At 46.1% G+C, this 23,423-nt stretch overlaps 1 protein-coding gene across 2 annotated transcripts in view; it reads right to left on the bottom strand.

The window, feature by feature from the left end:
- ZNF697 (zinc finger protein 697) overlaps nucleotides 1–22,876 on the bottom strand; it is a 28,876-nt gene extending 6,000 nt beyond the window's left edge. The window contains exons 1-3 of one of the 2 annotated variants that reach the window (XM_072967896.1): nucleotides 22,722–22,876; nucleotides 9,992–10,226; nucleotides 726–1,006 (exon numbers count right to left, since the gene is read on the bottom strand). In XM_072967896.1, the coding sequence (XP_072823997.1) occupies nucleotides 726–969 (244 nt within the window). In that variant the 5' untranslated portion in view covers nucleotides 970–1,006; nucleotides 9,992–10,226; nucleotides 22,722–22,876. The remainder of the gene's footprint in view (nucleotides 1–725; nucleotides 1,007–9,991; nucleotides 10,227–22,721) is intronic. The other variant, XM_072967895.1, reaches the window with a different exon arrangement.
- Nucleotides 22,877–23,423: the final 547 nt, after the last annotated feature.

The following is a 23,423-nucleotide window of genomic DNA, read 5'->3' as shown; positions in this document are numbered from 1 at the left end:
TCCAGACAGTTACTGAGATGTGGAAGACCGCGTGCTCTGTGCCCTGCAGGGGAGGGCTGCAGGGGGTCTGGGAGGTGTAGGGGTAAGGAATGTAACCTCAAGTTCCTGACCAGAAGGTATTTCAGCTCATTGCTGTCCCCAAGGGATGCACAGGGTAGGATAAAGCCACAAAAGCCACAAAAGCCCAAAGATGAACCAGGGAAGTGGTTGGAAGCCCAGCATATACCCTTTCCAGATCAGGAATAGCAAGGGAAAAGCAGAGGCCTTGGGCGCCTTGGGTATTAGCCATGTGAACCTGAGCAGGTCCCTTACCACTAAGTTTCCATATCTGCAAAAGGGGATGATAGCTGTAACTGTAAACATCTGGATACTGTTTGCTTGGCACTGTGCTAAGTTAAGTCTTTACGTGCAGCAACTCATCCTACTGTCCAACAACCCCATGAGGTTGATCCCACTATTACCTATGTCCCTCTTGTGCTGTTACAATTGTTCATTTATGGCGGCAGTATTCTGTACACTGTAAAGTAACATTTACCAGCACAGCCCACTTTAGTCCAAACTGAAGAAAAGGAAGTTCCTCAGCCTTAAGATGGTACAGAACCTGCTTAATGGTCTCCTCTGGAGAGCTCCCTCCCAATGAATGCTGCCCCTGGTTATCACTCTGGACAAGCTAGAAAGAAATGTGAATGGGGCAGCTTCCAGGGAGAGTACACTTTTCCCCTCACCTGTGCAGATGTCAGACACCAGCTCTCTCTCATCTGAGTGCCCCCTGGGAGCTTCCTCCTGTGGGTTGGAGCCCGTCTCCTGCTCTGGGCGGCCTTCTCTCTTGTCTGCGTCGTGTGGGTTAGAGCCCATTCCTCCTTCTTCCGGGTCCCCTTCCCTGTCTTCAGAGTTCTCAAAATCAGTGCCCATCCCTTTGTCTTCTGAGTCCTGGGCTTCACACATGCCCTGGTTATCTTCTTGTTTCATCCAGGAAGAACAGGACAGGGGAGGTGACCAGGGATCCCTGCTCCAGATAAAACACACAGATAAAGGTCTTGTGAGTCTAGACGCATCCCCCTCACCATGTCTGGCTTTGATTTCCGTGAAAATAAGAGTACAGAGCTTCAAGCCCCACCGCCCGTTTTAATGTAAATAGAAGTGAGGGGAAAGGAGGATGGTCTGGGTAGCAGAAGGACAGTGGCAACTCACGAGGCTACATGCCTGCTCTCACTGGACTCCAGTTCGACCTGCTCCTACCAATGAAGCGGATTATTCTGTTAATTTGGCTCTATAGCTTTAACAGTGGGGTAACAGTGGTATTCCCATTTTACAGCTGAGAAAATCTGAAGCTCAAAAGGAGGACCTGGAGGACGGTATAGCTCAGTGGTAGAGGGCAGGCTTAGCAAGCACCCGCCCCACCCCAACCCAAGAAAAAGAGGAGCTGGCTAGCCTCAGGCTAACTTGTACACAACCAAGTGGGGATTAAACCAGTCGTGCTGCCTAAAAGTCCCATGTTCCTTCCTCTTGTTAAAGTTTGCCCTCCTCAAACCCACAGCAATCTTGTGAGGATCCTGAGGGGGCCTCTGAGCAGCCAGAGAAAAAGTACATTCAAGACACAAGAATGACAGAAGCACTGGTATACGAACTTCTTAGCTAAGATCATGTCACCCACAGCAGTGGCACCCTGGCTGTGCAGAGAGGATCTGCTGCTCTCCTGTGAGCAGCGAGCCAAGTAATTCAAGCTTTAGTAGGTCTGCTGGGGGTGGGTGGAACAGATGCAGGGATCTGCTATATGAGAAGCCATCTCTAGAGCTTTATTACATTTTTTGCCTTATTATGTACTTTAATTGTCCAGAGCCCTTAAAGGAACATGCCTAGGGCATAGTTGGTAACCCCTCTACAGAACAGCCCAGCGTGTGAATTAGAGGGAAAAAATGGTATCAGGTTCCTAAACCTGCTGTAGATGTCAGGTTTACATTTCAAATTTATAAGGGCCCCCTGCCAAGACCGAGCAGTTGAGCCAAAAAATAATTGACTTCTGCCATCTATCACTCTTAGAGCTTAGCCCAGGGCAGCACAGCAGTTTATAGGTCAAGGATCTTGGATTAAGACTTTGATGTGCCCAGCTCTCTCTCTGGGGCCTCGGCAGCCCCCAAATAGGACTTGCAAGAATATGACTGAGCAAGACGCCCCTACCTTGGCTTTTCCCGCCCACCTCTGTTGAGAGGGCTTCCCAGAGGCAGCCCCAGCTCGGCCCACTCTTCATAGTGGAAAACAGGAGTTCCAGGCAGCAGCCATTCTGGCCCGGCCAGCCTTCCTCTGGAGCCCAAGGCAAGTCCATTAACCTCTCTTTGTTTCAGAATCCTCATCAGTGCAAACAGGATGGGGCTACTTAACCTTTCTCACAGGGAGGGTGTCAGAAGGAAACATTAAAAAGCACTTTGGGCAATACTGCGGAGTGGAATTGATACTCCGAGTATTCCAAGCGTGGAATTCACACATTATTTCGCTCGTTAAGTCCTGACGCCATTCCAGCACACCTCGAAGGCACAGCAGGCCCTCCGTCATTTTGGTAGACTCATGGCCCTCAATAGCGTGTTACATCCTTTCTCAGGGCTGATGAGATGCTCCCTAGATTAGAGTGAAAAAAGGAAACCTGTCCCTTAAACATCACAGGAAAATGGCAGTGACTGAGGCTGGTCAGTCAACAGTGTCCTGGAATGAATGCATCTGAGTTCCTTTAGAATATATGCTGTTAAAAATGCCAGGTTTCAAACACTCGGGACTGGGCTGTAGGAGAAAATCCCTTTAAAGCCATAAGCCTTTTAAGAGGTTTCTCCCGCAAGGGACTGTTGCCCCCAAATCGCTTCTACCCAGCACTCTCTGACCTCTTGGAGCGCAGACTCTGTAGACAAGTGCACCCCTTGTGTCTGCATATGTAATACACCCCGAAGGTGAGGGGGGAGAGGTAAGAGCAAGGTTTTCAAACATGTGACCTATTGGTTCGCTAGTGGCTAAAAGCAGCAGAGAGGTTGGGGGAACTTAAAGGGGACCTAATCAGTAGTTTCAGCCTATCTAAGACCAGCAAGAAGAATTTTATAGCAATAGAGTAAAGGAAATAAGTGTGTCACCAGGAACTCACAAAACTAAAATGCAGGGTATGGTGCCCTGAATGTGGTGCGGAAGTGACTGCTGCTCTTTACCAAGAAGGGTAGGGTTTAAGGGTCCACTGGGAAGCAGGGAAGCATAGGGTTTACTTCTAAGCCCTTTTAGGAAGGACAGGACACCTTCTGAGTACCTCAGACACAGCAAAAATGGAACAAGAGGACTTTGTGATTTGTGATTTCCTGAGAACCAAGAGATAATTTATACCAGAGATAGTAAATAAATAAACATGACTGTTTGAGACCTAAGTGGAGAGCAAGGCAAGAGGCAGAGTCTGAGACTCCTCTTTAGGGCTGGCTCTGAAGTTCACAGCGCTGCCCCACTCGAATTAAGGAAGTTCTGGGTTCCCAAAGGGAGCATGTCCAGATCCTCATTCACACCAGGGGAGGGAAGATTAGGGATGCTCTGAAATGAGTGGGAAAGCTCCTGTCGCCTGGAGAGTCACCATTCATGGCACAATGTTGACTCAAGTTTGTTTAAAAATGCATCATGTCAGTGCAAAACTGGAAATCTGCATGCCCCATAATATGGATTCCGTTCCATTCATGCCACCACATCATAGGGTTATAAGCAGCTATCAAGTAACAGAGAAGGCTATTTAGAGGTAAGGAAAGACAGTCACAATATATTATTAGATGAAAACTAGCTGGTTTAAAAATAATCTCATTTTGTTTATTAGTATATGCACACTAGCATATAGCATTACACAGGTCTACATGGGTTCAGAGAGCAAAACCAGAAGATTATTTGTTAAAGTGTTAAATAGCTCTTAGCCACATCTAGGGGCTTGGCATCATTTAGTCTTAACAACTCCAAAAAGCAGGGGATTCTTTTCAACTTCAGAGCCGAGGAACTAGGCACCTAAGTTAAGTGACTAGCTCAAAGTCATACAGATCATTAGTGGCAGAGCAAGGGGTAAGCCCCTGCGGTCCAGCTCCAAAGCCCACATTCTTAACCAGAAGCTGGTGTGTTGTTTGGGACAACTTATTCTGTATTCTCTACAATAGAGCCAACTTTGTTTTTAATGTGATAAAATACATTAAAGGAAAACCTATGATTATTGTAAAAGCAACAGAAAGGAAGAGCAGGCTAGGAGTCGTGATTACCCCAATTTAGAAGCCTTAATTTTCCGAAGTGTTATCGAGACACTGGTAGAACTGAAGTGTCAGTCACTAGATATTTAGGCACATTCTGTTCCAACTCCGTTCTCATTCATTCTCAAAATTAGAACCAGCAACGTGTTTTCCTAGGCAAGGTCAGGATTGGATAATTAGTAGGTGGCAGGGCTTGCTGATAGCTTTGTGGCTACACTGACCTGGGTTCAGGTTCCTAGCTGTCAGCTACTTCACCTTGTGCAAGTCACTGAACCTTGCTGAGCCTCAGATTTTGCACCCATAAAAATAAGGATGCTGCCACCTAACCACGTAAAACTAATGTTTGTAAAAGCCACTGGCACATTGCAGAGATACAGTAAATGGTAGTTATATTATGAAACTTATTCCAATGTCTTGATTTAAAAGAAAAACACTCACAAACACACACCCACACTTCTCAAATTGCAGGTCACCTTTATACAGCTTTATTCACGGAGAATCGCCTTTGGCAAGTACAAGCAGAAATTCCTCTGGCCTGACCACTCAAGGCTCTATTAATGAATAGCCCACCGTGTGGAGACAAGACCCCAGGATGGGCTAGCTGCTGAGGGGAGCTGGGACAAAGGAAAAACGTTCAGTTCCATGTTGGTTTGGAGATGTTGATAACCCATCCTGCGTACAGAAAGTTGACCTCTCAAGTATGCATGGTCCAATGAACTTTGACTTACACCATCTGTAAGGGAGCTCTTCTCCCCCACCAGGAAGGGACACTTGTTTAAACGGAAGGGGGAACCAAACAGAGGTGATGGTGGGAGCAGTCAGGCAAGTAAGATCAATCCTGCATCTGGTTCTAAGCACTGAACTAGCAGTCATGAGGGAGAGCCCTGGTTTGGGCCACCACAGACACTGTGCTACGTGACTTTGAGTATTTGCCCCTCCGGGCTTCTGTTCAATGAGGAGGTTGGGTCTGAATGTGCCTGAGCCCTCCTCTCACCATCACATGACAAGCCAGAGAGTGAGTGAGTCCAGGGAGGCACCATTGTCAGTTTCATTAGACGGTTTCAGCTCCAGCTTGTTGACTCAACTCCCACAGCAAGCCATGAACTCCCCGAACACCCACCACCACCACAATCCCTTCTGTAGGATGCAGATCACTTCGGTGTGGGTTCAACCAACTTTGCCAAGACTGCTCAAATCCTAGTTCTTAGAACTTGCAGTATTTTCATGTCCCTTTCCTCCTACCCTATGCCCCCCAACTCAAAAAGGAGTAATGTTTAGTACTCTATAAAGTCACTAGGAAAAAGCTCCTTCTAGACACACTCAGCCCCATTTGAAAGGTGAAGCAGATCATTTGGAAGATACAGACACAGAGTGGAGGTAAATGTGATGAATTATGTTGGAAGGAAGGAGGGAGGCAGGGAATGAGGAAGGGGAAGGGCAAGTAAAGCCAGTAGCTGAGTCAGATTTAGAATTGAACTTGCCTCCGTTTATCGGCGAGTTTTCCCAATGGGCCCCTCTGGACCTATGGAAAGGCAAGACCTATCCCTTTCCAACAGCAAAAGCGCGGCCACTTAATAGATTCAACTTCATTTCCTGCCAAGAGGCGGAGGCAGACAAGCACACATCTCTCAGCCGCCTTACACTAATAGGGAAACCGGGGGCCTGGCCGTATTTCTCCGGGGGCAATTTGCACGGGACCCCAACAGCGCGCCCCCTGCTGGCGGGGATGGGAGTGGTAGAGTGTGGTCCTCACCCATCGCACTGCCAGACACTTCCCATTGGAATGACCAACGCAGCTGACCTGCACTTGAGCGGATCCCTCATTTGACTGCAATAATTGCGTGCGGTGAGCATGGGGAGTCACCGACCCTGCTTCCTGTGTGAAAAAGCTAAGGCTCGGCCAGTCAGGTTCCAGGGGACTTCGGCGCTCAGGTAGAGTCAGGCCTCTTCCCAGCGTCTCGTGGCTCCTGGCTATCGCATTCCCACGCCCCGCTCCTGGTCCCCCGGGAAGGTGACAGCTGTCCAATGCGTGACGCTGGGAGAGGAGCAAGCCCACCTGTGGCCCCCCCCCCCCAGCAGGCCGGATAACTGAGGGGGAGGGAGCCAGCAGCCAGAGAGCGGACCTCTCTCCACCCCCTCCCCGGCGGGGCCGGGAGTCATGTGCCATGGCCATTGCCAGGTGGCCAGGAGCCAGGCTTGCTGGGTTGTCATGTCAGGGGAAGGAAGCGGCCAGACGGCCTGCCAGGAGCGGCTCCCACTCCGCCTCCACCAGGCTGCGGCTCCTTTCCTGACCCCCTCTCCTCTCTCGCGGGTCCCTTTCTTACCTTGGTGGCCGGGATGGCTCAGGCTCCCGCCTCCTCCGCAGCCCTCAGAGGCTTCCTCCCTTCACTTCCCACGCCCCCTGCGCACCACTCTCTCCCAAGGGAGGGTTTCCATAGCAGAGTCCGGGCAGGGACGCCCGACTGGGTAGAATCCTGGAAAAACAATTTAAGCCTGCGGTTCCAAAGGCTGAACTCATGACCACAACTGGGGTCTAACCAGGGATTCCAGGGGGTTAATCATTTGTCAGTCTTCAAGCACCAACTGAGTAAACAGTCAACCAACCTCTCAGGGGATATGGCCATCAGAGCCCTGCCTCCTCATGGGTGAGCCTGTGGTCAGAAAGATCACAAAGAAGTCCACCTCACCATCCTTGCAGGGGATGCCTCCAGTGAACAGGGAGAATGTGTCTGCACCCCAGGGGGCAGCTGGCTTGCCAGTCACACACCCAGAGTGTCCAGCCTCAAGTGGCGGACAGCTGCACTAGGTGCACATTAATTTGACAGAGAGAGCCGAAAGATCCCTGCAGTTAAGTATTGACCACTCTCCAGACAGGAGAAGCTAAAATAATATGGTTTCCTCCTTGCGGTTACTGCTTTTTAACCTGGCGAGGGAAGCCCAGGGTGAAAAAAGAGAAAGCCTCAAAGCCAAGGCAACAGAGAAATCAATTTACAGCCAGCACTAGTCTGAGACTCCTTCCAATCTCTATGGGTCAAGAATAGCACACATATCCTTGGGGTCAGGCATTTCCTGTCGGTTGGGCTGGGGCCCCTCAGTTTGGCCAGAGGGCCTCAGCCTATCACAGCTGCCAAGCCTCCCACACCAGCCCACCCCTCCTGCATAAAATCAGAATCACTGCAATGCAGAGACAGATCCTAAGCGCCTTCGAGTTTAGACCATCTGCCCTCAGATGAGAAGGCACAAAAGCTAAAGGTTTTCATGCAGGCATTTACTCATCCATAGTTTGCATTCAACTAAAACAGAATATTCTCCCTGATGTCCTGGGAATCCTTCCATTCATGATTTTTCTCTCTGCTCTGCTTGGCATTGTCCACCACCACTACCTGTACACATCCTCAGCTTCTTTTCTTATCCAGCACCTGGACAGTCCTCAGAAGAATTGTCTTTAGCTATTTGCTCAGCAGCTGGCTCAAATGTTCAATGCTTGTAGTTCACGGAATCATAGACTTGGGACTCCCTTTGCTGAAACTCCTACAGACAGGAAACTGAGGCTCAGAGGGGGAAAGTGGCCAGCTCAGAGACCGAAAGGCAGTTTGCTAGAAGAGTTATGGCCAAATCTCAATTTTCTGATGGCTTTTCCAATGATCTTTCCATCTCTTTAATATAAAACACCACTTCAAAAAGAGACAGCCAGATACAGTCGGGGCACATTCTGACTTGTCTCTTTTTTTGCACATTATTTGTCAGGGTTCTCCAGAGAAACAGAGCCAACAGGATGTGTGTAGAGGAAGAGAGGTAGGAGGAATTGGCTCATGGGATTACGGAGGCTGGCAAGTCCAAAATCTGCAGGGTAGGCCAGCAGACTGGACTCAGAACTGATGTGCAGTTCTGTCTGAAGACCATTCCTTGCTCAGAGGACTCAGTCTTTTCTTTCTATCCAGGCCTTCCACTGATTAGAAGAGGCCCACTCACATGATGGAGGTCAATCTGCTTTCCTCAAAGTCTACAGATTTAAATGTTAATCTCATCTAAAAGGTCTGTCACAGAAACACCCAGAATAATGTTTGACCATATCTGTGTCCCTACTGGTCAACCACACTGATGCTTAAAATTAACCCTCACACACACTGTAGTTAAAAGATACAGTCTGCAACAATCCCATCCTATGTCAAAATTTACTCATGAAACATCTTATTTTTCATAAAATCCATTACTACATACAGATGGTGGGAAGGGGCCTCAGAGCATACGCACTGTAGAAGTCAGTGGGGAATAATCAAAATTAATCTTAATTAAAGATCTACAGACACGTGTGTACAAGCACACACTCCCTCAGGAGAAAAGAGATGCAATTTAATAATCTGTTTCACTGAAGGACATAAAGCAGTGGAGTATGAGAGTTGTTAATAAACAGCTTTATTCTGGGAGAGTTGAAGCTGGACTCCTCTGTTAAGGTTACCAGATGGGGTCAGGTGACTTCAGGAAGTCTTTTCCAACCCAGATGATTCTGTGATCATATTTCCACTGGAATGAACAGCCCTCAAGAGAATGTTCATCAGAGCAAATCGGGAGAGAGGAATGTTGTGATGAAAGGGTTTGAGGCACACATTCATTCACTCCAGTTTCCCACTGTAAATTCAACAGGAAAAACTGCTCTCCAGATCTCTGCCTAAAATAACTGTGAGGTGTTGTTGATGAAGAATGGCTGGCGTGTTCCAGCCCAGTTTGTTTCAGCAGTGGGTAAGTGACACTTCTGCATGTAATCTGCCAAGGGGTCTTCCAACAAAGAGAACATGAGAATAAAATGTAGGGACATCACCTGATGCTTCAATTTGCCTGCCTGATTACATTTTTACTGTATAGCTAGACTATTTTCGGCATAAAGTGAAACATTTATATACACTTCAGTACACTCTTTTCAAAATTACATACTTGTGTTACTCTTATTTCCTTACAAGTAACATTATCAGCAAAACCAAGATCACAGGAAAATGTAACAGACACACGATCCAGTTTCTTCAATGATAACAAAAATGGCAAGAAAATAAAAGGAGGAGAACCCACAAGTCAAAACACTTGAGATGTATCAACCAACCTAAATGTACAGACTTTCTGTGAATCCCAATTCAAATAAACAAACTACAAAAACAAATGATAAAACATTGTGGACTGGTAAATGCTGATTTGATATCTGATATTAAGGATTATTTTTACGTTTTAAGGGATGAGTGAGGAAATATTTACAGGTGAATGCTATGTCTGGAATTTGCTTCATTTGAAATGAGATGTCTGGAATTCCAGGACAAAGGGGAGCAGGCAGGGGTGCAGATGAAACAAGATGGCCATATACTGGTCCCCGTGGGAGCTGGGTGGTGGTATAAGTGGTTTGACTTTTGTATTTGCTAGAAAACTTACTAATCATGTTTAAGAATAGAAAACATCACATTTTTTCCCCTGAAATTCCAAGTTGATCATATTCATTTAAATTCTGAGCAGTCCGTAATAAAATGTCAGCGACTTCCACAAAAGGATCAGCCTGCTTTTTCACAAAGGATGCCAAACCAGGAGTGATTACAATGCTTAATATTAAATAGAGCTCATGGGTATGGGGGGAGATGCAGTGGGGAAAAGAGATTAAAGAAACAAGTTTGATGCTTTAGAGTCTCTCTTTTTTTTTTTCTTTTTGTGAGATAGAGGAAGGGCTATTACATATAAAATAGAATCAGAAAACTGTTTCTACTTTCACCTACTTGTGTATTTCCAGAGAACTCTAAGGATGCTGCCACAGCCAATGGTGGTTTATTTCCATGATTAGTTCAGCCACTCTACACTCCAGAGGGAAGGGAAATAAACCTGGCTGGGGGTCCTGGTTGTGACATCTCTGTGGGAGGAATGCTTTATCCCCAGGGAAGCCAAGCTGAAGAAATGATGTGAGCGTCCAACAGATGAAGTACAGCAATCACAGGTCATCTTCAGAATGATCTTCTAAGGGGATAAAAAAATGTGTGTAGATGAAAAGGAAGCTAGTATACCAGTGATTTATGAAAATGTGATCTCCACGAAATGAACCCTGGCAGGAACAGTATTACTTTATTAGCCAAGACTGAGAACTCTTAAGTCAGTGTCCTTCTCAGAGAAATACCAGGAATGCTACCCAAATATACTCACACCGCATTATAAAGAGAACAGCTAGAAGGGATCATGTTCCCACTTTATGTTGGAAACCAAAAGCTTGCAGATATTTTCCGTTTTAGCCAAGGGTACACGGTAAGTCTATGGTGTACGGAACGAGTCACAGGACACGGTTTTCAGCCAGGCAGGGAAGCATATGTTTCAAGAGCGGGTCGGAGTGTCCAGGGCTCACTCACAGCTTGAACACCGTAGTTCCCAAGTCAGTTGTCAGGCTCTGGCTGTTTGGGTTCCTTCCGTCCCCTTTACCTCCAGTTACCACATTTCCTGGAGAGAGCAGCCGTCCTCACAAACTTGTAAACATAATAATGATGTTTTTCTTAGACATGTACCCTTAGCCTGAGGGCCTTCAGAGTCCAGGAACTCCCTGGAACTTTATGTGAAAGTGTCTGTAGAAACTCTCTTCCGACGAAAAGGTCCACAGATTTCCCTTGGACTCTGAAAGGATGCACAACTCACCCACACAAACACAAAATCCCTGCTGTAAACCACTACTACAGCAGACTCAGTGTCCATTCCTTATCGTTTCAGAAATCATCCAGAGTGGTTTTGGGGTGAGGAATAAGAGCAATTTTTTTTCTGTTTATATATTTAAAAAAATTTTTTTAATTTACAGTGTTGTATTAGTTTCTGGTGTACCGCATAGTGATTCAGTTTTATATATATATATTTATACACACACACACACACACATACATACATACATACATACTCTTTTTCATTACGGGTTACTATAAGCCATTGAATATAGTCCTTTACTATACTGTAGGATCTTGTTGTTCATCTGTGCCATACACAGTAGTTTGTATCAGCCGATGGGGGATAAGAGCAATTTCACCACCCTATGCCACGAGAACTTTTGGTGGAGAAGACAGTGACAGTATTCCCCAAATCAGGCAGCACATACAAAAACATCAGTAAGTTTTAGATGGGATGGAGCAGAACGAGGGACCCAGCAAACACAACCTCCTTGATCCAGTTTGCTGATACTGTCCAGCATCCTACTTTACAGACGGGTCAGGCAACAGAGACACAGAAAGGTGACGTGTATTCATTAGCCATAAACACACCAGTTGAGAGCAGGTATGAGCCTAAATCACTGTCATCTCAACTTTTGTTCCAATCCCCTTTCTGTTCAACCCAACGGAGCCTACAGTAGGTGGCTGAGACATTCACACTGGAGATCTGGGCCTCCCAGCATCAGTAGTTCACCTGCTTTGCAGTTCCTCATCACTTCTGTTCTGTGGCAGGTGCACTGAAGGGGGTGTGAAGTTGCTCTTCAAGCCTGCAGCACACTGCCTCTCTGGGTTGGAGCTCATGTATACAAGTTTGACCCCAGGCCTGTGGCTCAGCTGCTTATTTGGGCAATGAGTCAAAGCACATTAATCAAGCCGTAACCTACCCAGGACACAAAATGCTTTGTTAGTTAATCCTTCTCTTTTCTAAAGAAAGAGAATTAAAATCTGGCCGAAGTCACCAACTCATTCCTAACAAATCTTCAGAACGTTAGCAAAGTCACCCTGCCTGCAAATACACCACATGGAAATACCCAGGAGAGGAAGGGGATTCTGGGAGCAACAGAGAAGTCCACAGCACAAGGAGTCAGGGTCACACGTCCAGTAGTGCACCAGCCGTCCACATCAAACTCGACTCATGGCTACAAATGCAATTTCTCAGATTCAGCCCCTTTTCCATTACCTCCTCTTGCTCCTGCTTTATTAGCGTTGCGTTCTCTGTGTGGGAGGTGGTGCGGAAGTGGGCCAGGTGTCAGGAGCCAGCCAACTACAAGCTAAATAAAGAGACTCCATCCGCCAATGATGAGAGGATCTCTTAATTTTTTTGTTGAAAATTTCTTTAAAGGACTCCTCCTTCTACAGATAAGAAAAATGAGGACTAGGAAAGATAAGTGCTTTGTTTGAATTCACAAAGGTAGTGAGGTGGCTGCAGAAGTGGGGCTACCATTCAGGTTACTGGATTCCATTTAAGTCCAGCCTCCCCTGCTCCAGGCTCTCCCAGCCAGCTCCGTCATATTCATGGGTTCAGGGCTCTGGCTTTACTGCTAGCCCTTCACTGATGCTACCTCCCTTCCTATTTTTCTTATTCTCTTCTGGACTCCTGCTAACTTTTTCCCCAACCTACTTTGATTTAAATGATTTTTTCCTCTAAAAAAACATAAAGAATGTTCTTCAACTTAACTTCATAGGAGCCTCAGAAATGATCTTGGACTTAACAGGTTTTGGATTATCTACTCTTTTTCTTAGAGAAAACAGACATCTCGTTGGCTAGAAAAAAGCAGTCATTTGAACTAGCATCGACTTAATGGAGCATTCTGGTAAACACATAATAACTCCATGGCCTGGGTACAGCATTTGAAAAAAAAAGTCATCATAGAAGAGAGAGAGAGAGCAAAAGGAAAGTCTTTGAAGCCTCAACCTGAACAATTTTGTACTGGTTATGTCATTTTAAACGAAGTTTTAAAGACTTTTTAAAAAATTCAAACCATGAACCTCTCTCACTGAAAGGAGAGACTTTTTCTTCTGCAGAGACTTTTCTTCCTTTTCATTTTTTAGATGCCTAAAGCCAACTATCAAGCAGTATTACATGGCCTTCCGTAGTGCCATTGTTTGGCCAACAAGTCTTACAGGCCATTGGGAAAAGGAGGGTTGGTGTCAGTGAGCCTGATAAATTCTAACACCGTCCCCACACACATTGGTTTCCTGGTGAACCATGGGCTGCCCAGGTGTGCACCGTCTCAGCAGTTCACAGCAATTGCTAGCAAGTAGACTGGCTCACATGAGTATCAGCTATAACTCCGACTCTGGAGTCTCTTCTCCTTTGATCTCGCCATCAACACTGTAGCTCATCGAGATTCACCCAATGACTGCAGAACCCTGTTGAAATGCTCTCCTTGGAAATTCTCTCCTTCCTTAGCACTGCCCTTGTCTCCTCTCCTTCCTTCACCTCCCTATTCCTCTTCTTAGCTCCCAAGACAGATCAAACTTCCAGGTTCCTATTTCCTCTCCCTCTCCCCTCAATCATTTTGCCCTTTCCCCTGGTTTTCAAAAAACACCTCCTCTGTCCAGAGATGTCACGAATATGAAACTCCAGCGCCCCACCCCCTGACCTGCAGTCCAGGTCCACACTGCTCACGATGCACCAAGTATTCCTACCGAGGAGGCTTAATGCCCCTTCCATCCTGAAGTGCTGCCCATGGGACACAGGACCAGAGGCAGCAGAAACAGGGGGGAAGCACATGCTAAGGCATCTACAGACCTGGTTTCAAATAGAAGTTTGCCAATAACAACACCATATGCCCCTAGGACACGTTAGTTACCTCTTTGCATCTTAGTTTCTTCATCTATACAGTGGGGGAAACAAGTTAGCTTGAAAGGCTGTAAACACTACGTGAATTTCCATTTGTAATACATCTGGCCTGAGTCATACTGAAAAACACTAGTTCTCATCCCACATTTTCATTACAAACCAGCTCCTCCTGACAGTGCCCATTTCTGCTAATGCCTCTCTGCTCCTCGTCCTCGGGCTCAAATCGCTGGAGTCGACTTTGACCCGTCCTCTCACCCCTTGCAATCAGATCAGCTGCCAAGTCCTTCCTTTTACTTCTTGCCTCTATTTTCCATTACCGCTATCACTGCAGTAGACACTCTGACCGTTACAGGCACTGACATATCACATCTGGATCCATCTTAAAACATAGTTGCAACTCCATTTATCCTCCTGCTCAGAGACCCTTACAGAAGCGCAACTCTAAGCCCTCAACAGTGTAGCCCAGGGCCCTCTCCGCTCTCCCTGACTCCTGCGCTAACCCCAGACCAAAGGGTTGTGCTAACCCCCCAGAAGGCACCCTATGTTTCTCTTCTCCTGCCTGCTGTTCTTTCTCAAGAAACAGTTTGATGGTGTCTCTCCTCTCCTGGAGAGAAGCAATACCCCTAGTGGATAAAAGCTCAAATTCTGGAGCCAGAGCACCTGTGTGAATACAGTCTCCAGCCCTGTGACTCACTCAACCTCTTTGAGCCTGGGTTTTTCATCTGTAAAATGGGAGAAACAACGTATCTACCTTTAGGATTAGTGTGAAGTGCTCGGAAAGAGTGATTATTTCACATTGTATGATTCTTTAAGGTATTTTCCTTATCTCATTCTGCCCAATGTTAGTTTTTAAAATATAATCATAGTTATAATCATTAGTATCTTATTGTTTGCTCTCTCTCCCCCTCCCTATCACCTCCCAAATGTAAGCTCCAGGAACATGTTTTATGCACGTTTGTGATTCCGCACATAAGGAGCTCTCAAATGTTTCTTGAGATGGGTAAAGTCAGGGCTGACTATTTCATTCCCTCTGTCTCAAAATGAAGAGTTAACAAGACCAGGAAATCTCGTGATCTGGCCGAGATCACATCAGGTAAGGCAGAGCCATGGAAACAACCCGGCTCTACTAACTGGATCCAATAACCTGTCAGCACCAGGAGCCAAGCGTGCTTAATTATCCAGCTAAATAGGTAGACATGATAGAAAGTGGTGATTAGCTTCCCAAGTCAGACAGAATGTTCTTGAAAAAAAAAAATCCCGTGTCCCACAGCCAAAATGTCAGCACCCCTCGTTTGCATCAAATAGTCCTGGGTGTGTCCTCCCTCCTTTTTTAACACTCAACTCAGCTGTAGGAAGAACAGAGGCGGCCCAGGGCTGTGTCTGGATTCCTGGTGGGAAATGTTACTGGACACTCCTGGTCTGACAAGACAACTGCTTCTCTCCCATCCCTGGAGGAAAGACAGGACTAAAACCAGCAGAAATTAAATGTGGGGGAGTGGGGGGAGGGAATAGCTCAGTGGTAGAGCGTGTGCTTAGCATGCACAAGGGCCTGGGTTCAATCCTCAGTACCTCCAGTTAAAAATAGTAAAAATAAATAAATAAATAAATAAATAAATAAATAAATAAATAAATAAACAAACAAACAAACAAACATAATTACCTCCCCTTCAAAAAAAGATTTAGAAAAGAGACATTAAATGTGAATGAAAAAAGACCAACATTCAACTTTCACAAAGTTGTTAGGAAACTAAATCAGTTGCTCGGGAGGAGAGGAAGCAGGGAACACAAACAAACACAGGAGAAATTTGTATTTATCATTAGAGTATCTACTCAGACCAAAGTTTATTCTCTGGCAGTTTTCAAGGGCTTTGTGTTCTGTTTTATTTTCTTACTATGACAGGAAGGGCATGATTTCTCGTCTTGCAATCATCAGTCTACAAAACCTTTTTCCTCAGGGTCCATAATGAAGCTATGAGACAAATGTAGGCTTTTAAAGACTTTTTTTAAAAAGGGCACATGCCATATGGGAAGTAGGTGGCAAGAAATAGTTACCAAACCACTAATCCAATCAGTAAGTCCAAGTACCAAATAGGAAGAGGGGAAACAGAAATGAAAGAATTCCTATAGCACCTGCCCCCAGGCTAGTTCGGGCTGTGACCACAGTCTGGTTAAAATTTAATTGACATTTACCTTATATATATTTTTAAAAGTAGAGGAGTGTTTCTTCAAATTTATTTCACATTTTGATTTCTCATTTCTGGTGTAAACTTGTTTTATATTAAAATAGATCTGGCCAAACTCCCCAAAAAGAAAAGATAGGAAAAGTTCATATATATAAAAATACATCAAGAGAATGAGAAGACAAGCCACAGACTGGCAGAAAATAGTTGCAAATATGTATCTGACAAAGGACCATTAACCAAAATATACAAAGAACTCTTACATCTCAACAATAAGAAAACGAACCACCTGACTTTAAAATGAGCAAAAGATCTAAATAGAGATCTCACCAAAGATATATACATGACAAGCATATGAAAAGATGCCCAACATCATGTCATTAGGGAACTGCAAATTAAAACAGTGAGCTACCACTACACACCTATTAGAATGGTAAACAGCCCAAACACTGAAAACACTAAATGCTGGTGCGGATGTGGAGGAACAGGAACTGTCATTCACTGCTGATCAGAATGCAAAACGGTACAATCACTGTGAAAGACAGTTCAGCAGTTTCTTACAAAACTAAGTACACTCATTCCATAAAACTCAGCAATTCTATGCCTGACTATTTATGCAAATGAGTTGAAAGTTATGTCCATTACACAAAAACATGTACGTGGAAGTTTAAAGGAAACTTATTCACAATTGCTAAAACTTAGAAGCAACCAAGATATCCTTGAGTAGGTGAACAGATAAACTGCGGTACGTCCAAACAACGGAATATTATTCAGAGCTAAAAAGAAATGAGCAATCAAGCCATGAAAAGACCTGGAGGAAATTTGGATGCATATTACTAAGTCAGAAAAGCCAATCTGAAAAGGCTTCATATTGTATGATTCCAACTACATAACATTTGAGAAAAGGCAAAAATATGGAGACAGTAAAAGATTAATGGTTGCCGGGGGTTAGAAGGGAGTGAGGGATCACTAGGTGAAGCACAGAGGATTTTTAGGGCAGTGAAACTACACTGTGTGATGCTACAATGGTGGATAAGAGTCATTATACATGTGTGCAAACTCACAGAATGTACAACAAGAGTGAACGCTAACCTACGGACTTTGTAATAATGATGTGTCAATATAGATTTGTCGATTTTAACAAACATACTACTTCAGTGCAGTGTGCTGATAGCAGGGGAGGCTGTGCGTTGTGGGGGTGGGTAGCATATGGGAACTCTATACTTTCTGCTCAGTATTGCTATGAACCTAAAACTACTCTGAAAAATAAAGTTTATTTTTTAAAAACTCACATATGTCAATTAAAAAATCCTTTCCTTTATATCACATATAAGCATACAACCTTTGCCACACCTCGTTACAAAAAATTGGCAGTGCCATCATATTACGAAAGAATCAAAATGAAATGTTTTACAATTCATTCAACAAATTTCTTTGAACCCTTATCATGTACCACCCTTGGTAAGTTACAAGAGAAGTTCTGCCTTGTGGAGATTACATTCTAATGAAATAAGTTTTAAACCCCATTGCTTTCAAAACCACACCTACTGCTACCAGAAATCATTGTCAATACCTGCTTGAGGAATTTTTTTTTGAAGTGATGCTTTGAAATTCACCAAGAGTCCTAGGTGTGGGGAAGAAAAGGTCAACAACTGGAAAGGTGTTCTTCCCAGAGTGCCCTGCCTAAGTGTTTTCAAGCATCAAAGATGAGCTAACCACTTGAATATGCAGAGCACTGAGACACTGAGACCAAAGCGACGCATTTCTTATTAATAAAGCCCAGAAAGCATGGTTCCTGTTTTGTAACTTTTGGTAAGATCTTGACAAAGCTCTCCAAAGAAAATACAGCTAAAATGCCCCTCTGAATGAAAGTAGGCCCTTTTCTCTTAACTACACACATTTAACCAAATTAGAGCCTCGTGCACATGACTCAGACTTGACCCTCTGCGGGGAGGGGAAACTGGAGAATTGCACACAGCACACTGGGCTGGAACAGTGTTGCTAGTCTCTGGGTGCACAATGCTGAACAAGGATAGGGACTCCAAAAACTGTCCTGCTTTCATTTAAAATCACTAATGTGCTTATAGTCACCCATGCACACCGCCTTTATACTGAGGCTTCCAAAGCACTGGGGGGCCTTGAGGTCAGGGAAAGAGTTGCCTTAGCCTCAGGAGATGGGTTCAGTCTCGTGGCAGATAAAAGCTTTTTCCACCCAAAGAGGAAAAGCTGCTGATCTTTTTACCACCCCCATCAATACACGATGCAATAAAACCCAATTCCATACCCCACACAAACCATGCTACTCTACTCAAGAGGTAAAAACAGAAGGAAATATCTTCCTTCCTCATCCCTGCCTTTGTTTTCTTTCTTTTTTTTTTTAAATCTGCAGAGGTAGGGAAACCCCTCTAATTTTCTCAGATGTGCAGAAAGAGGTCTCTCCTAGAGGACATGGTAGAAGGTGGTCATAACAGCAGGAGAAGGTACTGAAGCAATGGCCCCACCCATGCTACCCAACATCAAGAAAACACCACAATCATTTAGCGCTGATTTTGTTAATCAAGCTCATAAAACTCAGCAATACACAGACCTGCTCTCATATATTTCAAGAGGGTACTTCCTCTCCTCCTTTTTTTGGCAGTCACATGAAAATTAACTAAGAAAATGACCCTTTGATCCCTCACCAACATGCAAATAATGTTTCACGCCTACACTTTTGCATTTGAGTCATTACCAATTCATCATCGACTCAGTTCCTGAAAGCCCACAGTATGCCGGGCTGTGTTCTGGACATGAAGTCCCTGCCATGTGCAGAGAATATGCCAATATTCCGGCACACTCTGGGGGCTCATTCAAGTTGACTTTCAAAAGAAGACATCGAGCTTCAGGTATTTCAGACCATGCCAAAGATTAGAAGAGAGGCTGAGTAGAGCCTGGAGTGGTCGAGAAAGGGTACCCAGAAGGGGTGAGACTTGACCTGGAGGGAGGAAGAGAAAGACATTAGATGGGCTGGGAGAAAAGAGAAAAGAATTCCTGTAAACAGTTCCATGCCCAAAGGTCTTCCCAGGGATTCTGAACCTGGTCTTTCCAAATGATGGTCATGGGACTTTAAGGGCATAAAAGTAATGCTTTTATGAAAAACCAGTGCCTCTCACAATGAGATTTATTAGAATGCATTTAGAAGCCCAGCAATACTAGTAGGAAATCTGGAAAGTGAAGGATCTCAGAGGAGAAAGGAATAGAGATTCAGCAGTCTTCTCCCAGAGAAAGCAAAAGCACACCCATTCTGAACAGGCTTGGGAGTCAACAGAGCTAAATTCCAGTCTGTCTCCAGAATCTGGGACTCCAAGCAAGTTTCTTGCTTCTCTCTGAGCCCCAGTTTCCTCATTTGTAGAAGAGAGAGAATAATATATAAATCATCAGATGGAAGCAATACATAGAAATTCTCTAGTTCAATAGTTGATACACAGATGTTCAATAAACAGTAACTGTTGTCATCACATGACAAAGAAGCATAAAAAGTTGTCCAGTTAGGGATAAATGAGGGACTACAAAATTGCAGTGTCTTTGGGAAACGTCTGAAAGTCTGATCTGCCTTCCACTTCTATATGCTACATTTTAATCCTCGTAGATTGGCTGAGCTATAAACATCAAGGCAACATGGTAAAGCAGTGGTTTACTTGAAAATAGCAGGATGACCTTTGTAGTCTAGCAAGCCCATAGAAACTTCACAATTGAGAAGAAACCATCAGTTTCTTTAGTCCAGGAACATGACAAAGGTCATTACTTATCCACTTGGGATTAATGCATTCCGTACTGTCTGTAGAGTTTGAAAATTTAGGCTGGCAAAGAACCTATTCAACAAACTTTAAATGAGTGTCTTATACTAGACCTAGTGATAGATCTTTCTAGGGTCTCCTAATCCATGAGCAAAAGGAAAAACCTCTATAGATGCTTTAGAGACATAGTTGCAATGATCTGTCTATGAGAAAGGCTTCATCTCCTTTTTTATAGAAAAGGAAAGAGATAAATTAAGACGTACGCATTCTTTAAATTCTTTCACTCATTCCTTCATTTATTCATGTTTTTTCAAAGAACATCCTTTGTGCACCTGCTAGGTATAAAGGACAGAATGGAGAGAGCCATTGTCCTCCAGGGGTTTACATTTTGAAGGGGAAAAAGAGAACATCTAACTATCACAAGGCAGACCCGAGATGTGTGTCATCCAAAGGACACAAAGTACAATGGGGATGGGACTAATCCTGACTAGGAGGTTCAGGACGACTTCTACAAGACTTCTGCATCCACTGGGCTGGCACTTGGAGAAAATAATCAGGACAGGCCAAGGATGCCCAACAAACATGGCGTTCAACTTGATGGAGATACACAGATGGAAGAATGTCTGTTCCATCTTGGAAAAGGGAGCTGTTTGCTGCAAGAATGGGTAGGTAATATGAAGTGGCCCAGGTGCCAGGGCGGATTGAGGTAGGTAAGCACTGAATTGGAAAGAGTTTTGAATGCCAAACTTCGGAGTTACCTCTCTTGATTACACAAACACTACATAGTATGTGTAGGACTAAGAAACTTATTAGGAGAGGGGGAAAAGGAAGGAAAAGAAAAAAGAAGTAGGATCTTAGATGAAAGGAAAAGCCCAAAAGGTATTAACATAGGTTCAGGCTCCAGACCTTTTAATGAGCTTTTTTGCAGCTTTTTTTTTTTTCACTCTACATGAGCAGACAAGGTCTTTCTTGCTTTAATTTACCATCTTTAACCGGCTTTTACCCTTTCTCCTTGCCTTAACTGAAAGTTAGAAATTAGGCAAGCATGTAGATCCAGAGGAAATCCAAAGAGCTTTTGGAGGGAGGGAGAGGAAATGTGATGCAACTGCATCAGTCTTAGTCACACAACCTACAGCGAGGCACCCTTCCCAGTCCAACTCAGATGCATTAGCCCGTTCTTCTCAGTCTGACTTGTTTCCATTCACCCTCTTAATCCTGGTAGATTTTGAAAAGCATCTACGTTTTCCTGTCTGTAAAGTTCCCATTTTATGACCTTGGTTCCATCATGGCGCCATCTTACTCTCTTTGGAGCCCAGTTAAACTTCTAACATCAAATTTCCCCCAACAACAACCTCCCACCTGCACACAGCCTGTATATTCCAATTAGAAATCATCTTCTGAACTCACAGAGCCTTTTCCCTTTATTTCTCCATCCTCATGCCCTCACCTTAACAACTGGGTTTTCCCAGCTCCATTCCACTCTCACATCAGATACTTCATCTTTCCTAGAGAAGCCGGTGAAAAATGTTTTGTTCCCCTTCCTATAAGCTATTGACGCCTACCACATCATCACGAGCTGTGGGTACTGTCGCCTAAACACCCAAGAGGCATCTATAAACCTTCATTTGGCTCCTAAAATGTTTTCCACTTTAACTAATATCCCTATGTTGGCTTGTTAAGAGAAGGTATACACTTGAATAGAGCAGTAAAATAAACAAGGGAGGAAAGAAAGGAGAAACAGAGGCCCCTTGGGTGAGTGCGTTCAGTTACAGCAGTAACGCTTGGGCCATTAAAGTTGCCCACTCCTCCATCACAGCTCCTCAAAGACTATTAACTTAATAGCCATATCCAACCGTCTTTACCACACCCTTAGTCCCATGGGAGGAGGATAACACCAAAGGAGATGCAGAGTATTCATGTCACCCTCAGGGTAAAGGACAAATACTTCAGCTATCAGGGCAGGGATACATCACCAGATTGAACTCAGCCTAGCGCTCAGGTAGCCATGGGCGGTTGATTCATTCTAGGGTGGCGGGGGGGGGGCGGTTAGGAAAAAGGAAAATCGTGGAAAGTCCCAGAGGAAGGGGTAATCCGATTCTCGAAGCCTGGCCATAACGTACACTGGCCACAAGGTACACTCAGAGCTCCCGTGTTGCCGCTGGCGTCCCCCACCCCCACGTCTTACGCTCCCTCTCCTCCCAACACACGCTTCACCCCATGCCTCCAGTCACGGTATTTTGCCTCGGCATTCTCCCTGGTTGAAGGTATCAGCTTTGCCCCCCAACCCAGCCACCGGCAGACGTGGATATTTGGGGTTGGGAAGCCTGCCAGAGCTAAACGGCAACCCCTCCAGGACGGCGAGCTGCTGCCCATCTCTCCGCCCACCCATCCTTATTGTGCCATTTGCCCAGTCTGATGGCAGCCCAAGCCGCTGCTCTGAGTCAGGCTAGAATGGAGTGGAGAGGAAACGGGAGAAGACATTTCACAAGGACCAAGATGACCCGCTGCCCCTCCTCGGGGTCTCCTACCCTCGTCCCCTGCAGCCCCGAGCAGGGATGGGGGCGCAGAGAGACAAGGCGAGGGGAACGCAGTCGGTCCCCGTCCGCAGCTGCACACAAAGCCCTTCACCTTCTCCTTGCCTCTCAAGCTCCTCCCTGAGCTTCCTTTTACCGAGGGTCTCGGATGCCCCCTTCGGTGGTCGGCGGGACGGTCCGACGGCCTCTCGCCGCGCTACCTCCTCCCTCGCGTCTCAGCCTAATCCTCCCCACCCCTCGCCTCAGACCCCGGAGGGAGCTCAGCCCGGGCTTGGGGGCCGCAAGAGCACCCCTGTGCGCCCGGGGCCCCTGCACCCCGGGGGAGCGGACAACGGTCCAGTCTACCAGGCACAACTTCGCCCAGAGGTTCCGCCACCCGCTCACGGGCGCACACCCCATCCCCGCAGCGGTCGGGTCGGGTCCCGATGAGCCCCATCCCCAGGCGGCCGGGGAGCCCAGGCGCAGGCACGCTCCTACCTGCGCGGCGGCGGGCGCGGCCGGGAGCGAGGGCACCGCGCGCGCCGGCCCGAGCCCCGCGCCGCGGCGCGTCTGCCCTTGTGCTGCGGCGGCGGCAGCTGCAGCGGCCGCTGGCTGGCTGGCTGGCTGGCTGGCTGGCAGACTGGCTGGCTGCCCGGCTGACTCCTCACTGGGGCTTCCTGTAGGGCTGGACAAAGGACATTTCCTGGGAGGAGCAGGGGAATGTTCCCAGCATGCCTCGATTTGTAGTTCCCGGGGACTTCCTGCCACCGCAGCAGCGGGCGCCCGGGAGGCAGCTCCGGCCAGCCGAGGACCCCGGGCCCACTTGGGGCTCCCTTCCCCAAGCGCTCCGGGGGAGGGAGCGGCGGGTGGACGGCGGCCTGGGCCCCGCCCCGCGGCGCGCGCCGAGCCCGCAGTCCCGGAGGGCGCTGGTCCCCGAGCCCGAATCCCAGACTGGGGTCCTGCCGCTGAGCTGTCGCCGTGTGCGGGAGGACCGCGGGGGCAGAGGCCTTTTCTTTAGAAATGAGGAAGTTGAAGGTGGCTTCGATTTGGGTTGACTTGGGTTTTTAAATAAATTTTCTTTTTCTTTTTCTTTTTCTTTTCCCGTTTCTGTTTTAAGCCACCGGAACCCTGCTGGGGGCGGATTAAAGAACTTGACTGCTCACCAGGAATTCAGGTTCCTTAAGATCTTGGCGCTTCATC

Source organism: Vicugna pacos, chromosome 9 (genome assembly GCF_048564905.1).
Source record: "Vicugna pacos chromosome 9, VicPac4, whole genome shotgun sequence".
In the NCBI taxonomy this organism is placed as follows: Eukaryota; Metazoa; Chordata; class Mammalia; order Artiodactyla; family Camelidae; genus Vicugna; species Vicugna pacos.
Note: the sequence above shows the minus strand (reverse complement) of the source record. Positions and strands in the feature narration are given on the sequence as shown.